At 36.9% G+C, this 20,304-nt stretch overlaps 1 protein-coding gene across 1 annotated transcript in view; it reads left to right on the top strand.

The window, feature by feature from the left end:
• MEGF9 (multiple EGF like domains 9) overlaps positions 1 to 18,663 on the top strand; it is a 74,961-nt gene extending 56,298 nt beyond the window's left edge. Inside the window, exons 3-6 of the mRNA XM_074362117.1 lie at positions 2,928 to 3,067; positions 11,085 to 11,228; positions 11,762 to 12,031; positions 13,914 to 18,663. Coding sequence (XP_074218218.1) covers positions 2,928 to 3,067; positions 11,085 to 11,228; positions 11,762 to 12,031; positions 13,914 to 14,365 — 1,006 coding nt within the window. The 3' untranslated portion in view covers positions 14,366 to 18,663. The remainder of the gene's footprint in view (positions 1 to 2,927; positions 3,068 to 11,084; positions 11,229 to 11,761; positions 12,032 to 13,913) is intronic.
• The last annotated feature ends 1,641 nt before the right edge of the window (positions 18,664 to 20,304 follow it).

Raw genomic sequence — 20,304 nt, 5'->3', positions numbered from 1 at the left:
ATATTCCTGAACTTCATATTGGATAAATACAGATTTACTCTAAGTGCCTTGGAGTGCTCTTGAGTGAGACTATGTATGTGTATGCATATGGGTTTTTTTTTTTTTTTCAGTTGTTTTCTTTTTTGCAAAGTTACTTAAGAGACATGCTTGGTATTGTAAATTTCTATTGCATTTTTGAAAACAATAATCATATTCTATACTATGATTGATACAAACTTTAACTAAGCTTTAAACATCAAAATATCTGAGTGTGTGTCTCTGAGAACTTTGGACTTTGCTAGGCTGCAGTCTCTTCAAGCAGAAAGAACTCTCAGCTTTTGTTAAGGAAGACCTGAAACTTACTGGCAGTGAGAAAAGAGACTGGGGAAACAGCTCACTAGGGTCAGAACCTAAATAAATGGTGAATTGTGGTGCTTGGAATCTACAGAATGAAGCTTGATACCTAAGCGGGTATGAAACTATTTGGAAAGCGAATTTCATGTACAAATTTAGAGTTAAACTGAGGAAGGCGTAGGTAGCATAATGGGAAAGTCTGGTTTTGTATAAATCAACCTGCCTTTACTGGGTGTGGACAGTAACTTTAACCCTCTGAATTCCCTCAGTGGTAAAATGAGGGTTATGACCTCCAACTTGTAGAGTTAATTTGAGGATTGGAGAGAATATATATTTATTGAAATAGACCCTCAATAAATGATGGCTTATTGCTTTTTCATCATCATCCTCATCTTCACTCCTCCTTTCAGATGCTTCTGTTTTACGTTTTCTGCAAAATTATTGGTTAGTCAGAAATTGCATAACCCAAAATATTAAGCAGCTTTAAGATAGAAGTACAGAGTTTGAAAGGTGACTTTTCAGTATATAAGGCTTTAAGATATGTTGTGTTTATTATTTATGTAAGCATGGCTTTCCTTTCTGGACTGGTTTTGAGTAAAGCCCTAAAAATATACCATGAAGAGCTGTTCTCCTACTCCTTTCGGCATACTCTGGGATATTGCAAAGAACAGAGAGAAGTAAACTCCAACTCTAGCTGCTCAAAATAGGTTTTTAGGATGGAAGGCAAAAGCCTCATTATTTAGTCCAAGGGATGCTGGTAAACAGACTCATCTCAAATAATCAAAAAATAATAATTCTTAGGTTTGTGTACTACAAGTAGAGTACACAGGGTTGAAAGTGGCTTTACTTCCATTCTGCAGAAGTTCAACCCAAAGTTCCAATAACTCTCAAATTTAGAGCTTCTATTTTTATTACAGAAATATGGATTTGAGAAGTAGTAGGGATTACTTTAACTGACGTGTGTAAAAGCTGTGTAAGTATTAACAATTTTAGCTTGGGCTCCTGAACTAAAATTAACAGCCCCACAGGGGCTCATTATTAGGAGCTGAATCTCTAAAATAATTATATTGAAGTGTAGTTCTGCCTTGTATTGTCTCCCATCCAATATGACTGGTGCCAAAATTCTACTGAGATGAAGTCTAAAAATGTGATGTCCAGAATGAACATACAAAGAAGGGTCACACTGTTGGAAAAAAAGGGAAAGCGCTTTAGCTGTTCTGAGAACCCTAGTAATTAACATAGCATTTCATCTTCCTTTTCCCATTCCAGTGTTTAACTCTAAAACTCAGTTTGTGTATTGAGCATTTATTTATCAAGCACATATTAAGTGCCTACAACAAAGCAGGTACTATACTAGATTCTGAGGGTACCAAGATGGCTAAGATATGGTCCCTGGACTCAGCAAACTTACTAAATAAGATGTTTGAAATGAAAATAGTTACAATAACTTGAAGATAACTTAAAAAAAAACTACATGATACAGCTTTTGCCTTAAGTCTTTAACAATCTAACTAGAGAAACAAGAGTTACATATATGAAAGAATATAGAACAGTCCATAATTAAGAATAAAAATATAGAGAATGTGATGTCAGGGAGCCAAAAGATCTCTGTTGACCAGTCAGGGAAAAGTTTCATGGGAAAAGATGAGCCTGAAAGCAGGAGAATTTTTGAGAGGTGATGAAAAGGAAAGATATTTTTAAGAGGGATGACTATAGAAGAAATAACAAGAGATAATTTGAAGAGAAAATTTGGCTGAAATTAGTGATAGATTAGGTTTGAATGGGTGATTTAGAAGAGCCTGGGATAGAGAGAGTAGAGTTAAAAACTACAACAAAGCTTTCAGTTTCGCTGATGTCGCTGATGTAATGGACACCTAAGAAGAGAAAACAGGTTATAGCCAGAAAGAGATGGGATACTAAATAAAGCATTTTTCTTACTTTAAATTTTTAGTCTTCTTTTTGGGTTGACAATCTAGGCTTTTATATAGACTTAATTCAGAAAGCAGTAGAGGTTCCCATTATAGTCATTTTACTTAACTGTGTATTCCAGTTAATTACAGAAATATTTTAAGATAGCATTGACCTAAAGTAGAAAATCATATCTAGTTTCCAGCATTTAAATGGATATTAGTTGACACATTCATTAAGATTATGGACTTCATATTCTTCAGCTAAAAGCTAGATTGAGTGAAGGCTGGGTGGTGTTTCTTCTTGTCTCCAGACTGGATGCTGAGGGAACTGTGGAATGCAGGAAGAGCGTGTAGCAGTGGTACCAGTGCTACGCCTCGGTGCTTATTGGTAAACAAAGATTTTGAAGGACCAGGGACTTACACTCTTCATGGTTCCTTTATGACTTCTTTTAAACTCCCCAAGTGCAGAGGGTTAAATTGTCAAAAATGATTAGTGTTAGCACTGTGTTAATTGAATTTATACAGTCACGAATCTGTTCAACTTAGAATTCAAAATGAAAATCACTGAGTACATCTAGTAACTGAATCTAGTTGAAACATCAGGATTATCTGGGATGGGATGTTAGGCAATAAAACTTTCAAACTGATTTACTTTTGCTCATTGTCTTTGCTTTTATTTTGCAGTTCTGGAAAATGTCAGTGCAAAGTGGGTGTCACCGGCTCTTCATGTGATCGATGCCAAGATGGATATTACGACTTTAATAAGAATGGCTGCTTGCCCTGCCGATGCAGTAATCGGTCTGCCAGTTGTGATGCCCTCACAGGTACATGCTTTCCTTACCTTCTATGTAATTAATCCATTGGTCTTTGATTTTAAAGTCCTTCATCTATGGGTTGATTCTTCCCAGATAGTTTGTAAGGATCTTTCTCTTCTAAGTAGGATATCATATGTCACAGCAAGCCAAACCCCTGCTATTACAACTTTAAAAAGACACATAAATTTCAAAAGTCATATTGGTTGGAGATCCATGGAAGCAAGGAGGACTGTATGAACTAAAATTCCAGAAGGGAAGAGCTCTTCCTAAGTAAGCTGATGGTCACCAGCCACTTGCCTTTCAAGGGACATTTGCTGATTCTGGGCACAGACTAAGGAGCAGGTTGGCCCAAGTAAAGGAATTCTTCTTGAGGAAGGAGATACAGGAAGAACTTTTAGCAGTCATTTGGGGCTTTGATGATGGATTGGAAACTGGAGAAGCCCTAAACACAAGGCAGTTGTCCCATAGGACATTAGCTAACTGTGCGGGAGATAGAAGGCTAGCCCAAAAAGTAGAAAGAAATTTCTCAGTCTTGTGGTGCTTAGGAGACGAAATCTCTTTAGAAAGCAAGGGGCTGCTACAACATACAACCGTCTCTCTCTCAAGACATTGCCAGGCTCTGCAGGTGCGTGGAGTGGGACTTGGGCTCCCGTTCCCAAAGGGAAGCACTGAACCTGTTGCGACCTTTCCGGGCTGTAGAGACACAGGCTTGCTAGGCTTTCAGTCGAAAGCCGTAGGGGCCATGACCAAGAAACAGCGATGAACCACAGGTGAACCGACTCGTACTGAAATTACAGTCCGTCCGCAGCCCATCAGGTTCTGACTGAACTGAGGGGATCCGCTCATCATATCTGCCTAACAGAGGAAAGGGGAGTCATCTGGGGTTCTTTTATACACTGTGTCTGGCATACAATCAAAAACACTATAGACGTGCTGGAGTAGGAAAATGTGACCAATAATAAAGAGAAAAACAATGCAGGCAGACCCACAGATGACCCAGGTGTGAGAGTTAGTTAGCATAAAGTGACTTTAAAATAACTGAAATTAATACTGTAAGAAAATAGAGGAAAAACCAGACAAATAGGTGAAAAGAAGCAAAATTTCAAGAGAATTGGAATCTATAAAAAAAATCAAAAGGGCAATCTAGAACTGAAAAACATAACATCTGAAATTAATACCTTATTGCATGGACTAAACAGCAGTATACAGTGTATACTGTGAAGACAATGTCAGATACAGTTGTATACAGTGAAAACAAGGTTGGGAGATTCAACTACAGCTCAATTAAAAATATCCAAACTGAAGGGAAAAAAATGCAATGGAAAGAACAGAGCAGGAAAGCCATGTGGAATACAGCCAGAAGGTCTCACATAAATGTAACTAAAGTTTCAGAAAGAAAGGAGAGAGATACTAGAGCAGAAGCAAGTATCTGGAGAGATGATGGCCAAGAGTTTTCTAAATTGATGAAAGATACCACCCCACAGATTCCAGCATCTCAGTAAACCCTAGGCAGTATAAAGACAAAGAAAACCATATCTAGGCAAACTCAGTCACACTATAAAACACCAAAGACAATAACTTTCCTGGGCCTTCAGTTTTCCTAAATGTAGAGATTAGAGATACTTCCTTGGAAATCTTTTTTTCCCCAACAAAAAATCAGAACACACTAGTCTGATAATTACGTGTTTTTATGAGAGCAAGGTAGCAGACTATTTGAAAATGAGAGTACCCTGGAAAAAAATCTGTGTTGAAATCCTATTCTTCATTCTAATCCTCTGGTCTATGGTGAAGCAAATTGATATAGAAGAAATTGTGGCTTTTTTTTTCAATAATGTGCTCTGGCCCCTGCCTAGTTGCCAGTTCTGTTTTGTGCTATTCTTTTTCTTTACTGTCTGTGATGCAGTCATACTGGTTTCTATTCCTGAAACAAGTTATGTTCCCTTGTCCTAAGGTTTTGTACGAATGGTCTTTCTAATACACGTTTACTCCCACCCCTGGCCCCTTTGCCTTACTGAATCATATCCTTCCTTCAGGCCTTCAGTTAAAGGTTACCTCATTAGAAAGCAGTTTATGCTCCAGGCTAAATGCCAGTTCCCAGTTACATGCTCTGATATACACTTGCATCTTTTTCGTGGCACTTATCACAGTTTGTAATTGTATATTTACTTGTGATTATGAGTCATCCATGGTTTATTCACTACATTGTCAGTTTCATACCGGTTTTGTTCACCGTTTTACACAATCTCTAGCACAGAAATTAGCACATAGTAAGTGTTCGCTAAATTTTTGGTGAATAAATGAAGAACTGAATGGGAAAGCTTACAGAGGAAAGATGAGTTTCAATCCTGGATAATGACAGATATGCTTCATCATGCCGAGTCAATTTAAATTGCTCCTGTCGCTTATGGTATCAGGAAGCAATCTACATTTCTGGTTCTCATTTCTAATTTTCCTTGGAGCAATGAGGTAGCTCTCTTTAGAGTCAGGTAAATCCCAACCTGTTTTTGTTCTGGAGATAATTTAAGGCAAAAGAAATCCTTTTCATGGTTATGATTTTTAAAGCAGCTAGTAATAAAAGAAATAAATGGTTTCTCTGTTTGGAAATATAGTAAAAGTGGAATCCAGTGTAAAGGAGTAGAAATACTTGATTTAAAACTCCCAGCTTAATATAAAACCAGTCCCTCCTTTTGTTTCAAATTTTGAAAAGATTTTTTTCAACAGTGTTGTGATACGGTTGCCCTCTGGTGGCCACTTACTACGTTTTCACAGTTCTTATCCCCCTACCGCACCCCTCAACCTCCCTCCCCACCCAGCCTTTTCCTATACTTTGTTGTGTTTTAGATTGAAGTAGATTTTTTAAGTATCCTTTTTTTATGAAAAAGTATACTGAGAAGAATATTTTGAAAAGCAATATGTATCAAAGTCTTAAAAATATTTCTCTGATCTAGTAATTGGAATCAATTCTTAGGAAATAATTCTAAATTCATAAAAAGCTTTATGTTCAAAGATGCTCACCAAAGTAGTAGTTATAATTCTAAAAAAATTAGACAACTCTATTTCTAACAACAGGAATTGAGCAAATCATGTAATTTAGGCAATACATGGTTAAGAGCACAGAAAGTGAAATCTTGACTTTATCTTTTGCAGGTTACTTAGCTTTGTTTTTTCACTTAGAAATTTGGGATGGTAACAGTAACTCCCTAATGGGTTGTGTGAAGATTCAGTGCAATGCATATATACAGTGCCTGGATCGCTACAAGCAGTCAATAAATGGCAACTATTATTATGTCATTAAAATGTTTTAAAGAGTTATATATAAGAACATGGTAGAGTGAAAGAAGCAGGGGATGAAATGACGTGTGCCATATGTTTAGACTATTTCAAAAGCAAAACCCCAAACTTCTATATATAAGGAGAGATTCAAGGAAAAGTATTCAAAATCTTAATAACAGATTTCCTCGGGTGATTTCTTTTTCTTCTTTCTATTCTCCTGTATTTTTCTAGATTTTCTTTATTGAACACAAATTTCCCTTAAAATGCAAGTGGGGTGACTGTTATTTTTAAGCTAAAAGTTTATGTTCACATAGCGTACTTCTTCTTAAGAAACTGAGGCGCCTTCGTGTATTCATAGTGTCCCATGGTGAGGACCTTGACCTCAGCAGCTTGACTGAGTTGACCTCTCTTCACTCCTCTGTGACTTTCTTCACTTTAAGATATCACACTTTTTTGTGTGTGCATTTTTTTCTTTCCTCCTTAGTCAGCTCTGCTAGACCTTCCTCTTTTCAACCAACACACTGTAGTGCCTCAGAGGTTTGTCTGTCTTGACCGTTTGTTTTCCGCATTTATACTCTCCCTAAGTGATCTCATTCAGTCCCCTGGATTTAATTTAAATGCCATCTACAAATGTGCTGATGACCAGATTTACATTTCTCTCTTGATCTCTATACTCAAAGACCTAACAGTGCACTCAACATCTTCACACGAAAGCTTTAATTGGCATCATAACCCTAACACATCCCAAACAACTCTTTATTTTGCCATATAAGCTAAGCCTGTTCATTTTGGTGGCTGGCAGCACAGGAGTCTTGTTTGATTCTTTTCCTTTCCTTACTGCAGACATCCAGTCCATCAGCAAGTTCTGTCAGCCTGACATTCACCGTGACCTTCATTGCTATCATCCGTGTCTAAGCAGCTGTCATCTCGCTGAGCTACTTTGACACCCTCTCATCTGAACATTCTGCCTTCTCTCTTGTCCTCTCATCCTCTGACCCCTCCCCGCCAACCACAGTCCAGTCTCCACATCACAACCAGACTGATCTTTTAAAAATGCAAAACTGGATCATGCCATTCCAGTGCTCCAACCCTCTAAAGACTTCCCATCCCTCCTGGAATAAATTTCAGACTTCCCTCCATGACTACATTTGTTCAGTCCCTGCCATTCTCTCTGATCTTCTCTCCTGCCGCCCTCTCCCTTGTTCGCTCAGCCTGGCCTTCTTTCTGCTTAACAGGTTAACGTTTGCCTTCTGTTCTGTAGAGAAGATTAGGCATTTCTTTTTACAACAAAGTGCCTTGCTGTATTTCTGACAGGTTTATACGTGAACTAGAAATAGCAAAATAAATAAGGAAAAGGCTTTTTACAGGTGGTGATTTATGTTTTTAAAGCTTTGTCACTGAATTTGGTAAGAAAGGAACCCTACATTCTTTTCTTTGACCAGTTATTTTCTTGGTTACCCCCACCAGATTTTTTTGATGCTTAGCCAAGAAGCATGAGATCATCTTCAGGAAACACTTTTTTTTTTTTGGATTTGCTCCTTTGGCCATCTTTCAGAAAAGAAAATGTGAATTTTAAGGCAGTATGTTTGGGAGATTCCAGGCAGAGCATAATGAATAAAGTTAAACTTCAGCTAATTTTTATACATCATTTGTCATTAAAGAAAGATGTTTAAATTTTTTATTTTAAAGGGAACTTAGATCTCATCTAGTCCAGCTTTCTTAATTTATAGATGAGGAATTTGAAGCATAAAGAGAAAACATTATATTCTGTGCAATAGTCTTTCATCCTCTGAAATATTTACATTACATTAAATCATTAGCCAAGAAATTACTGTCCCATTTGACAGATTTAAAAAGTGAAATTCAGATAAGCTATTTGATGAAGGTCATATAGCTGGTAAGAGTTTCAGTTGAAGGTAGAACTCAGATCCGATGTTAAGTGTCAAATCATTTTTCTTATGCTTGTTGCCTAATTGTAAGCGATTAGAAAACCAAATTCATATTATTTGTTCCTACTGTATGTGGATTTTACTTTACTTTTATTGTAAAAATCAATCTTCAATTTTCTACATGAAATGTTTTAAAATGGCTTGAGTTCTTGAAATATTTTACAATATGCATGTGATACATTTTACAATGTGTTAGTTTTGTAATCAGAAAAAAATTAATATAGTAAAAATAAAAGTGTTCAGTGCATACCCAAGACAATTTAAAAATTAGAGGGGAAAAAACACTTAAAGGACTGTTGCCCCTCACAACTGTTGTTAGCATTCTGGTGTATTTATCTCTGGTCTGTCTTTAATTTATTAATTTTCTTTCTCTATAGCTGTGTTTCACATGCATACTATTTTTTAAAAATTTTTATTTATTTATTTATTTTTTGACTGTGCATGGTGTTTATTAGTGATGGCAGTGAGGTGGGGCAGGGTCTTGTGGCGCATGCTCTGTAGGTCATACACGAGAGCCGAGGTGCATGCTATTTTTAAAGCAATGTAGAGTGATGAGTTTTTAAGAACCAATAAGTTTTATTGTTATACTTGCTTTCTCCTTTACTTTTGAGTTAACGTATTTACCATGCAGAGTTACTTTTTCCTTATTGACTTCTCGTTGCGGGTTATGGCATAAAACAAATAGAAGTAAGAAATTCTTCTGGAAAAAAATCTAAACTATTCTAATATAAATGGTTTAAGAGAGTGAAATTATATTGTGATAAACACAAAGACAAAGGCTTGTGGGTCTTTTCTAGAAGAGTAAAGAGCCCCCAGAATAGTAAGTATGTAGGTCCTGTAGCATTGTAGGAGCAAGATATTAAAAGCATATATATATTTACCAATTTGTATTAAGAATAGCAACATGACCTTTTGTTTTCACATTGCAAATGGCATGCTATTATAATTCATCTTTCCCCAAACATCCATATTCTGTTTCAGAACTATTCACTTTTTGAGGTATTTTTATAGTAAAGTTTAAGACTCCATCAGAATTTTTTTCTTGAAAATTATTTCCATTGGATGTTTTTAATAGCGGGACAGCAGGTAGACAGATTTCATACAAAATGCAAGTTTTGACTTTTCCAACCTGCAGAACAATTTGACATTTAATATTATTTTATTTTTAGAGCCAAAATCTACAGTTTCTTAGTATGTGTCTTTCAGCTCTTTCTACTGTTACAAAGATACATAAAGAGGGGTAAGAATAGAAGAAGATCTGGGAAGAAATTAGTACCAGAAGTATTTATTACTATGTATTGTTACATATATGAAAAATACTGTTAACACTGTCAGGCCTTAAAAATTGTATGATTAAAAGTTTTATTTACATGCAAATTTGATTTAATTCAAAGTTGAGTGTTCATATAATAAACTTTTGAAGATGTCTTTCTGAATAAGTTCATGAAGTTTCAAGGAATTTTGCTGTAACACTTAAGAACTGAGATTTGACTGTATGTTAATAATTTTCATTCTTTTGGTTTTTCAAACCTTGTTCCAGTTGTCAGACCATTTTATTCCACACTCTCCTCTCTCCCCATTTTTTTTTTTTTTTTTTTGGTAAATATTTCACTAGTAAGGAAAAGAAATCAAATAAAACTTTTTATGAGTAGTTTTAGCATTGGACTGTATTTAACTTTTCATGTAAAAATTTCATTGTCTTCCTGGATTTCTGTGTAGAGTTTGCTCACTTATTTCTGTAGTAGTATTTCTGAGTGTCCTTTTGACTCTCTGTGGTCCCCTAACGAGGGAATATAAATTACATTACATGTTTTAATTTCCTCTTTTCAGACATTATGCTACTTCAGTGCCTGTAGAATATCCTTACTAATAGGGTACCAAAGCAGCATTATTAAAAACATGCAACTTTTGCTTACATCCTTCTTTTTCATTTTATTGATTATTTTCATTTTTATTTTGAATTTTTAAATATAAAACCGTATGGAAAAAAATAACAAATACCCATCTATCCAATTAGTAAGTATTAACATTTTGGTATTTCACTTAATATTTATACATATGTGTATACAGTTATATATTTAAAATAGAAAACTTCAAATAAAGTTGGAGTCCTTCCTCTCTGTTTTCTTTCCCACTCTTGTTTTTCTCCCTCTCTCCACAGAGACAAGCAGAGCATAAAACTTACCTAGACCCTCTCAGTCCATATTTAGTTTCTCCTACATATGTATGTGTCCATCTGCTTAGTGTGTTATGTATCCATTTGCTTAGTATTGTTTAGTGTGGTTTTATAAAATTTTTACTTCAATCAACTTTCTCAAAATAAATAAGTACTTTCCTTCTGCATGTATCATTCTGCAATTTGTTTCAACCAATGTAATTTTTAAGATTTATGTGTGTTCACACATGTAGGTCTAGTTCACTTATTTAACTACAGTATCCCAACTATGAAAATAACACAGTGTATCCATCCTTCTTCTAATAGATCTTTAGGTTGTTTTTATTTTTTCTTTGCAAATAGATGGTCTGCTTTCAGTATATAGTCAATCAGTCAACAAGGGCTTATTGTGACTCCAGTCATGTACCTACTGTTCCCTAAAGAGTTTACAATATAGTGGGGGACACAGAGCTGATCGGCCTGTTTAGTGTAGAAATAAGATGAGGTAGAAACTGAACTCTGCCATCTCTGTTGGATAATTTTTTTTTGGTTAACTCTTAAGGTTTTTTGGCTGCAGGTATGATTTATTTAAAATTACCGTGCTTTCAGAGTAAATCTTGAACTTTGTAAAATAATTTGCTTCTTTTAGGTGCTTGTCTAAATTGCCAGGATAACAGCCAAGGGGATCACTGTGAAGAATGCAAAGAAGGGTTTTATCAGAGTCCTAATGCCACAAGAGAATGTCTTCACTGCCCTTGTTCAGCAGTGACATCTACAGGCAGCTGTGTCATAAGTAAGGCCTTTCCCCGAATCTTCATTTTTAGAGGGAAGAATCAGTGAGTGAACTATCAGGAGGTGTATGTTCTAGATGCTGTGGGTGAAAAGAAGCTATAAGAACAGCAAAGGTTTTCCTTTCTAGGAATTTGCAACCAAATCCAAATACGGATGTGAGATGAGACATGAGGGAGGGGGGAGGAAGTTTTTGTTAAAGCTGTGTTTTATTCCATCTGACATGACTAAAAAGGAAGGAATAAAAAAATGATGAGTGCGTATTCGTCACAATTACTCAGTTTCCTTATACAAGCATACTTCTTTTGTTCTCTACCTAAGTAGGTTTTCTGGGTGGCCCTGTCACTCTTACAACAAACTGGGCAATTAATAAACAAGGTGTAAGTCGTTGGTTTGAATTCTGTATGTTTCTTAAGTTTGAGAGGAGATAGTAGGAAGGCTTTGTAAACCGTTTGCGGGGGACTAGTAGTAGTTCTGCATTTTCAGTTGCAGCTTGAAATCGTACTAAATTATTTCGGTGTTCTCTCTCTCTTTTAGAATTGGGTGAACTGGAACCTCAGTGTGTCCAGTGTAAAGATGGTTACACAGGCCAGAACTGCAATGAATGTGAAAATGGCTATTACAATTCTGACAGCATCTGTATGGAATGTCAATGTCATGGCCACGTGGACCCAATGAAAACTCCCAAGATTTGTAAGCCCGAGAATGGCGAGTGCATCGGCTGCCTCCATAACACCACTGGGTTTTGGTGTGAGAGCTGCCTAGAAGGTTATGTTCGAGACCACGATGGAAATTGCACCAAGAAAGGTAAAACTTCACCTAAGGTTGTAAATTTCATACCTAAATGTAGCAGTGAAAATTTCAAGACAGCTGCTTTTAGCTTTGTAAAAGTTTCCAATCCCACCAGTGAAGTTTTCTGGAAATAGATTTTGATAGATATTTGCCTAAAGAGATTTTCTTCTATTCACACTGCTCTCCTGATACTCCAGAGTCGACTGCAGAAATTTGAGGACCAAGACATAGTCGTTGCACTGTTCTCACATTTTCTCTTCATCTATTTTTATTTTAATAATTTCAAAGTCCTATCATTTCTTTTATCCTTTCCTTCCTGTATTCTCATCACTTCCAGTGATCATCAAAGGTCTTTGTTAGCAGGAACCTACAGTCTGGTTAAAAGTTCCAGCTGAGAAACAGAGCATTTATTCTGGCTTCTTTCCTAACTTTGGGCCTGAGTTTTCCCATGTGTGATGGAGGAAATAGTAAAAATGTTCTTTTTAATTTTTAAAAGAAAAACTTATTTATCTGGGAAAATGTGTTACAGGGAAGTTCAGTAAAGGTTTAGATGAAAATTAATGATTAGAAATTCAGGATGAGTTAGGGATAGTCAGGCTTTATTAGGTCACGAAGAGATCAGACCATGCTACGAACCACTCTTTGAAATTCTAACAGACACTGAATAGTGGGCTGATAGACGTTTGGTCTGTGGCAAGTGTTATCCTTCTGCCGTTTTCTTTATATCTGATTCTGTTGTGATCAAGGCTGAAAAACTCAAATTGGACCCATCACTGGCCTGGAGGTCCTGTCACTCAATTCTCTCTCCCCCTAGAGGCATACCTTGTGCATACTTAGCTGACACGACTGTGGTGATTTTTCTTATTAATCATTGGGAAATGTAAAACATGCCCCTTTTTAGGACAGATTGATGTGGCTGACTGTGGCGATGAATTGTAACGATAATAGTGATCGTTTTATTGAGTACCTTCTACGTGCCAAGCACCATAAACACTAAATGTGACAATGTTATATAGTACATTACCTCATTTAATCCTTCCCAAGAACTCTGCAAAGTAGATCTCTTTATTCCCATTTTATAGATGAGGAACCTCAGTTTTAAAAAGGTTCACTTTTTTATTGGCACACAGTTCTACTTGATTCCAAAGCTTTTGGTATCTCCACTGAGCTATGCTGCATTAGAAGTACAAAGTATAAGCTCTCAACTGTTCTTAGAAACAATGAACAGTACATATATGCAAGTTTTAAAAATATGTGCAAAATAAGTAAGCAAATAAATAAATAAGAGTACAAGGTGTAGTAGTTTAGTTATAAAATAGCTATAATCTACATAAAGGAAGAATCTCTACACTTGCAATTAAAGGAAGGCTGTTTTCTTTCTTGGCCGATGTCAACTTTGGACACTTACATTGTGTTTTTCAGAAGTAGCTAGAGATACAATTTTTCGTATTTTGTTTTTGCCTCCTTTGAAGAAAGTTTCCCCTTTATGAAATGCCATCAGAAATGATGAACTTATTTTAGTTCAGATGAGTGTCATCTATCCCTGTCACTTTTAATCAAATGATTTAGAAGTCACTAGTGACATATTTACTGCCTTTTCAGGAATCTATTCAAGAGTAAAGAAGGATAGAAAACTCCAACATTAGAATTTTCCCAAAGATTTTAATACAGACATTGTACATTTTGGACAACAGCCATAGATGTAATAATCTAGCTTTCTAGACCCTGATTCTTTTCCCTGTAGTTCTCTGAAAGTCATTTTTAACTTGCATTACCTTAAAGCAGAGTATCATGTCAACATCCCATATCAATTTCCACTCCCATGTGTATTTCTTTTATTGTTTCTTATAACTAGATATTTTGTCTTTTACATTTCATTCTCTGTTTTTATTTTCAGAAGTTATTGTTCCAACACCTGAAGGTTCTACCATTTTGGTTTCCAATGCCTCTTTGACCACATCCGTGTCCACCCCTGTTATAAATAGTACCTTTACCCCTACAACCCTGCAGACTATCTTTTCAGTAAGCTCTGCTGAAAACAGCACGTCAGCTTTAGCTGATGTATCATGGACCCAGTTTAACATCATCATTTTGACAGTCATCATCATTGTGGTGGTGCTGCTGATGGGATTTGTGGGGGCTGTGTATATGTACCGGGAGTACCAAAACCGGAAGCTCAATGCCCCCTTTTGGACCATCGAGCTGAAAGAAGACAACATCAGTTTCAGCAGCTACCATGACAGCATTCCCAATGCAGATGTGTCAGGATTGTTGGAAGACGACGGCAATGAAGTGGCTCCCAATGGGCAGCTGACCCTGACGACACCGATCCATAACTATAAAGCCTGAGGAGCTGGAGCTGTTCTCCCCAGGGGTCGGACCACAGTGCTCACTGGGACAGCATCAGCCCCTGGGCCAGACAAAGCCCGGCTAGAGTGGCCGAGATGAGAAAGCAAAGGCATAGAGTGCATCTGATTCAGGTACAAATCTGTAACGTACTTAACCTATTACTCTTAGTTTTCCCATGAAGATCCGAGCAGTCACTGTCAATAAGGACTTGAAGTAAAGTATATTTTTGTACCAAATCACACGGGAGTGTAGAAAGGCTGAACTGTATAGTGTGGCCCAAATCCACTTTGACCTCCAAGCAGACTCCTGGGGAAGTGTTCAGCAAACCAGCGGAAGCGGGACGATGGGTGAGGAGGGGGAAAGGACTTCCAGAAGACTTCATCTCCGTTCCTGAAGCGTATTTTTTTAAAAGGACGGTCAGGGATGATGTTCATTTTACTAAAAGACATCACTGAGGAAACGCTGATGTTTGGGCTGTATCACAATGAACGATCTCGATTATCTCTAGGATTGGGGCAGAAAAGTCCCAAGAAGATCTTGAGGACGGTTTGACTTTTTCCTTCCAGAATTCTTGCTCAACGATAGGAGTAAAGCACAGGATAAGCTTCTAATAGTAGAGAGAGGAAGGCAACCTCTGGGGGCAGGAAGCTGGTGGTCCTCCTGAGGGTCTCTGTGTAAATGATAAATTGTCTAAAATGCCTCTAGAGAAATAGGGTGTATATAATTAATGTAGCATATCTGGTCAACATTGTATTTGTATCTATTTGTAAAAAAAAATCATGTCATATTTTATCATCTAGAATTTATTTGTACAGCAGTCGATGGTGTTGTAAAAAGAAAATATGGGGTTAAAATACTGTAAAATAGATGGCAATACTGCTAGAGCTGGGACTCTGGTGAGCATCAGTCATTTTTAGTCCCTCTTTGGACACTGTTGAAATTTATAAGAGGATGAATGTTTCTAATTTTTCTTTCCCTTTTTCAATCTAAAAGTAGTTACATGTTCTTTGACTTAGTATAGATTCAAGCAATAGATTTTGAAGTCAGGCATTGTTCAGCTGGGACACAGGCTGCACTCTCCAAACTGCTCATCTAATTAGACACTAGCCACTCTATATATTTTACATAGATTAATGCAGAACATATTCTCATTAAAAATGCTTTTTTTTTAAATGTAAAAATAGTCTTCCAAAGGAATTAGAAATATTTTAGTTCCAAAAGAAAAGCCATCATATCACTTGGGATCCCCTGTGAAATATCATGCCTATGAAATATTTATATTTCTCCATCCCCTCAAAATACCTCCTACATTTGAACATAGCCCATTACTCACATGCCATGAGGTGTGTACCATCCCTCTGCAGTGCTACAGTTCTCCTGTCTTCTTGTCTGGTTACAGGGCAGCTCTGTAGCTGAGTGGGTATAATTAGTCCTTGCTTTTTCAATGCAGTTTTTTTCCTAGAGGCCATCTCTACCATTCTCTCATCTGATTGTGATATTGACAGACTGTGGATTAAGCAAGCCAGGAAAAGCAGCCAGAAGTCAAATATAGATATTTACTAGGAGGAAGAGCAAACTGTGAAGTGGTTAGAAAAGAGCAAAGACTGGACCTAGGAAATCCAAGTGGGTAACTTTGCCTGACTTCCCCAGAGGAAAACCTGGAATTTGGTCTTGCCTCTGTAGTTGTTCTCAGGGTTTGGAGATGATGCTCTGGGGAGCATACAGGCAGATAATCTATTTCTAGTAACCTGAGGTGCTCTGAATCTTTGGCCATTGCTCATGAAAGTAGAGATTACATTATGTTACGTTATATTAAAATTAGTTAATGTTTCTATAGCCCTTTGCAGTTTGCAATACATCTTTCCATATGTGTGTCCTTTATTCCTCACTATAGGCCCCTGAGGACGTAACTGTTGTCTCCATTTTATCAGTGAGGTCAAATGTCCGTTCAGGGCTACACAGTGCATCATTATTAGGCTTGGAGTCAGGACTCCTAACTCTGAAGCACATGTTCTTTCAGCTATATGCTGGTGCAGAAATGGCCTAGCCGTGGTTACAGGAAGGCTGGGAGGAAGAGTCCCGTCTGTGAATGTTTCTAATTTTTGTAAGTACCAGGTACCATCCAGGGCCATACAGCCATGAAAGACTCTGTGGAAAGAACACAGGGGAATTACTCTCTGAAGCCAGTATTGATGATAAGAGAATAAAAATACCAGTTTGTGCTTCATTAAAGTGAGCTAATCCTTCCAAGTGGGGAAAGAAAACCTGATTTCCTCAGCAGCTGCCACACGTGCGTGTGAGACTTGTGCAACGCACAATTCCAAGGAGTTGAGTAAAGTGACATACCTGCCTTTCTCCCAGATCCCCACCCCCACAGCCAGGGAGTGAGGATGGTGAGAAAAAACGTTTGTGAAACAGAAGTTAAACCAATGGAGAAAGAAGGAGTTTGTTGGGGTCTAAGAGCCAATGTCAAATAGTCCAGATTCTGGCCATGAAGAGATTCCTTGACACATACCGTAAAAGGTATTGCAAAAATTCAATGACAAAGAATGTTTACCTTTAAAGACTTATGAACAGCTCCTAGGTCTTGTTCTTAATTTTTCCCAATGGAAAAAAATTAAGGCCTTAAAATCTGTTTTAAGTAATATTCTTTAGTGTCCCCTACTTCTGCGGGTGGAAATAATTTTGTTCTAAAATATAATTCAATATGGAGTGATCTACCACCAAAACCAGACTAGGAAACTAGTCTGGAATGCATTGCGCAGTATTCATTCCTCTGAAGGCATGATCCGCGTGAACTATGGCGTTCAGCACCAGGATCCCATAAATCCTTTAGAAAGACTAATACTGGAAGAATTTTTGTCTAAGGATTAGAAATGTATTTATTTTCAAATAAGATAAGACTAGTGTGAATCTTATTGATGAATGACAGACACTGTTATTAAGTGATACTTTTATTTTCAATAATTCGTTTTAGTAAGCCCTTCTGCATTTCTGACAGTGAGGTACCCTAGGTAGTGTTGTTAAGTATGTCCATTCTCCCTGACTTACCCCTCCCTCCCTCTACCCTCTAGCTCCCAGAGGTCTCTTACTAATGGAATTTCTCCAGTTATAGAGAAAAACGGTAATAAAAACTAAACCTCATTTATATTAAGGTCCTATGGACTTAATGTGTTACTCTTAGGGATACCTGAATTTTAAGAGTGGAGAACAGAGCAGACATGTAATGGGAGGAGAGAAATTTGGGGGAGAGGGTTTGTAGAAGCGCCAAATTTTATGACTACTCTCTAGCCCCAATATTCCCAGGAAAATTGACCATTAAAGCAATACTCACTGACCCACTAGTTCATTTTGGTCAGCTGAGTGCCCTCAGGACATTTAGTCCTTCTTGTGCTGTTTTGGAGCCGGAGAGTTAAATTAACAGGACTTCCTCCTGACAGCCTCAATTTGGACTGGGTCATTCGATCATTCACCTTGGTCCTGTATTTTTTGTAGGATACATGGTGAACATAACACCACTCATAATGAACATTCCCTGGTTCTTCTATTTTGAGGTATGTGGGAAGGAGTTGAATTTACACATCTCAAGGAAGGATCTCTGACAAAATGTTCAGAGAAGTAAAATGCAACCCAATGTAACCTGTTAGAGCAAGAAAACCCTCTCTGGCCTCATCCATGGAGAACCTTTGGCCCGTTATGATCGTCTTGATAGGAGTTTGGGAGCTATCATGAGCTTGGTGTGTACAGGGGACTAATGGAAAGTTAATGCGGATTTTCTCTTCAACCCCGAGCCAGTGACTATGGCAACTAAGGGGAGAAGCAGGAAGAACACACTGATTCATCTGAACAAGTCAGATAATCTCAAATGGACTAAAAAGGTTATGGATCATCAAAATGTCAGTGTTGGATGATGCTTTTTCAAAGGCAACTGGGAACCTTTCTTATTACTCACGCACACGCAGTAACTGTGACAGCAGCCCTAGGACGTGAGCCCAGGGCTTCAGGTCTCCGTTAGTCCGAGAACTAAGTGGTTTCAAGCTAAGTTTTAATGCTAGGCACAAGCACTCTGTAATGCGTTAAATTTCAGCCCGAGCAATTGGGGATGTTTCTGAAACATTAAACTTGTATTTATGTCACTAAAATTCTAACACAAATTTTAAAAACATGTCTCATACATATGCTGTACTAGGCTTCATGAAGCATTTCTAAATTTGTGTATGATTTGAATATATGAAAGAATTTATACAAGAGTGTTATTTAAAATTATTAAAAAATAAATGTATATAATTTGTACCTATTGTAGATTTGTTGTTTTATTTTTTTATGTGGTCAGAGTTGTTGGAAGTCTTTTAATATATGTCACAGATCACTTATTTTCCAACCACTTCATGAAAATCTTTGAACCTTTTGTTTATTGACCATGCTTTCTGTTTTCAGAAGTCCCTTGAAAGAATGTTTTCCATTTAAGGGGAAAAAAAAAATGCCACATGAAGAAGAGTCCCCCTTTTGGAAACAAAACAAAACAAAACAAAACAAAATACCTTGAGAGAAAAGCACATGGTAATATGTATTCTTGTTTGTGCTTTCACATGTCTCCTGTGAGATCCATTGGGATTTCCATGAAAATGTTACAGAAAAAACTTGCTCCTTTTGGATTTTCTTTCGTGCATGTAAAAAATTTCCTTTCTTTAGAATAAATCTGAAGGGTACCATGTCCTGTGTGTTTATTAGATAACCTGTAATGAGAATACATCTTTTTACTATTTTTAGGTACTCTTGAAGATCCTCTGTTTTTAACAAAGCTCAAAAGATGCCATCTGGAGATCCAAGGGGTACTTCGACATAGAAGAAAAAATAAGTCAGGTCTTTCTTTGTGCTGAGAGCTTTATTAACTTCAGTTGGTTGATTCAACTTCGGTTGGTTGATATTTAAACTTTAAAACCCTGTTTTTCCTTTCCTTTCTAGTCACAAGAGAAGTTTTATTTATAATCCCACCTTAAAAACTATACATGTGGTTCTATACATGTAGTTCTAGGATGTATATGAATTAGGTATTATCTTAAGGAAACAATAAGCAACTAACTAAACAAATCAAAATTTCAAGAGAAAGTAAATATATATTCAAATTTACCACAGCAAGAGGAAATATTGTCAAAAACATTACTTTTTATAGTATTGTATTCATACTTTTGATAAAAATCTATCAAAGTAAAGACATTTACCAGATTGCTTTATCAAAATTAGTTGTATTCATTTTCCACAGGCATACAAGATGGGCATGTTTTTTAAAAGTCCACATGTTCCATCATAATTAAATCAGTAAATTCAAAATAACAATTGTGCTTAGTTATATGAAAAAAATTAAGCTAAATTCAAAACAACAGAATGTTTTTCATGAGATGATAGGAGTGTTAACTGACAGGCTGAAAAACAACATTCTAAGTGAATGTTAAAAAAAATAGTTTTACCTATAAGTTAGTTTTTCAAGGCAGTTTTATGAAGAAATTATTGTCATAATTAGTGTACAGGCTTTCTAATACTTACAAAATAAGAGCCATAAGACAATGTTAAATTCAAAATGTTGCTTGTTCGTATTAACAAGTAGAATACTTGTGTGTTGGACACCGGACTTCAGACAGTTGCAGAAAAAACAGGCAAAACGTTCCCTTTGTATGTAATAAAAGTAGATTTGGGTAATAAAGGAAGTGTTTGGGAGGAGGTCCTCTTCTGTGGTTTCCCTTGTGTTGTCAGACCAGCTGCTAAAGTCATATGTCAATAACTTTTTTCCTTAATCTCTGCCCCAAATAAGGAAGAGTCTTAACCCTCCCTTATGTTCACTACCATTCTAACCCAACCACCTAACCCAGACTCGGGTATAGTGTCCTGCCCGTGCCAGGTTATACGATGTCTCCTCCCTTTGCTGGTAGTGCTGCTTCTGT

This window comes from Camelus bactrianus, chromosome 4, assembly GCF_048773025.1.
Source record: "Camelus bactrianus isolate YW-2024 breed Bactrian camel chromosome 4, ASM4877302v1, whole genome shotgun sequence".
Classification (NCBI taxonomy): Eukaryota; Metazoa; Chordata; class Mammalia; order Artiodactyla; family Camelidae; genus Camelus; species Camelus bactrianus.
Note: the sequence above shows the minus strand (reverse complement) of the source record. Positions and strands in the feature narration are given on the sequence as shown.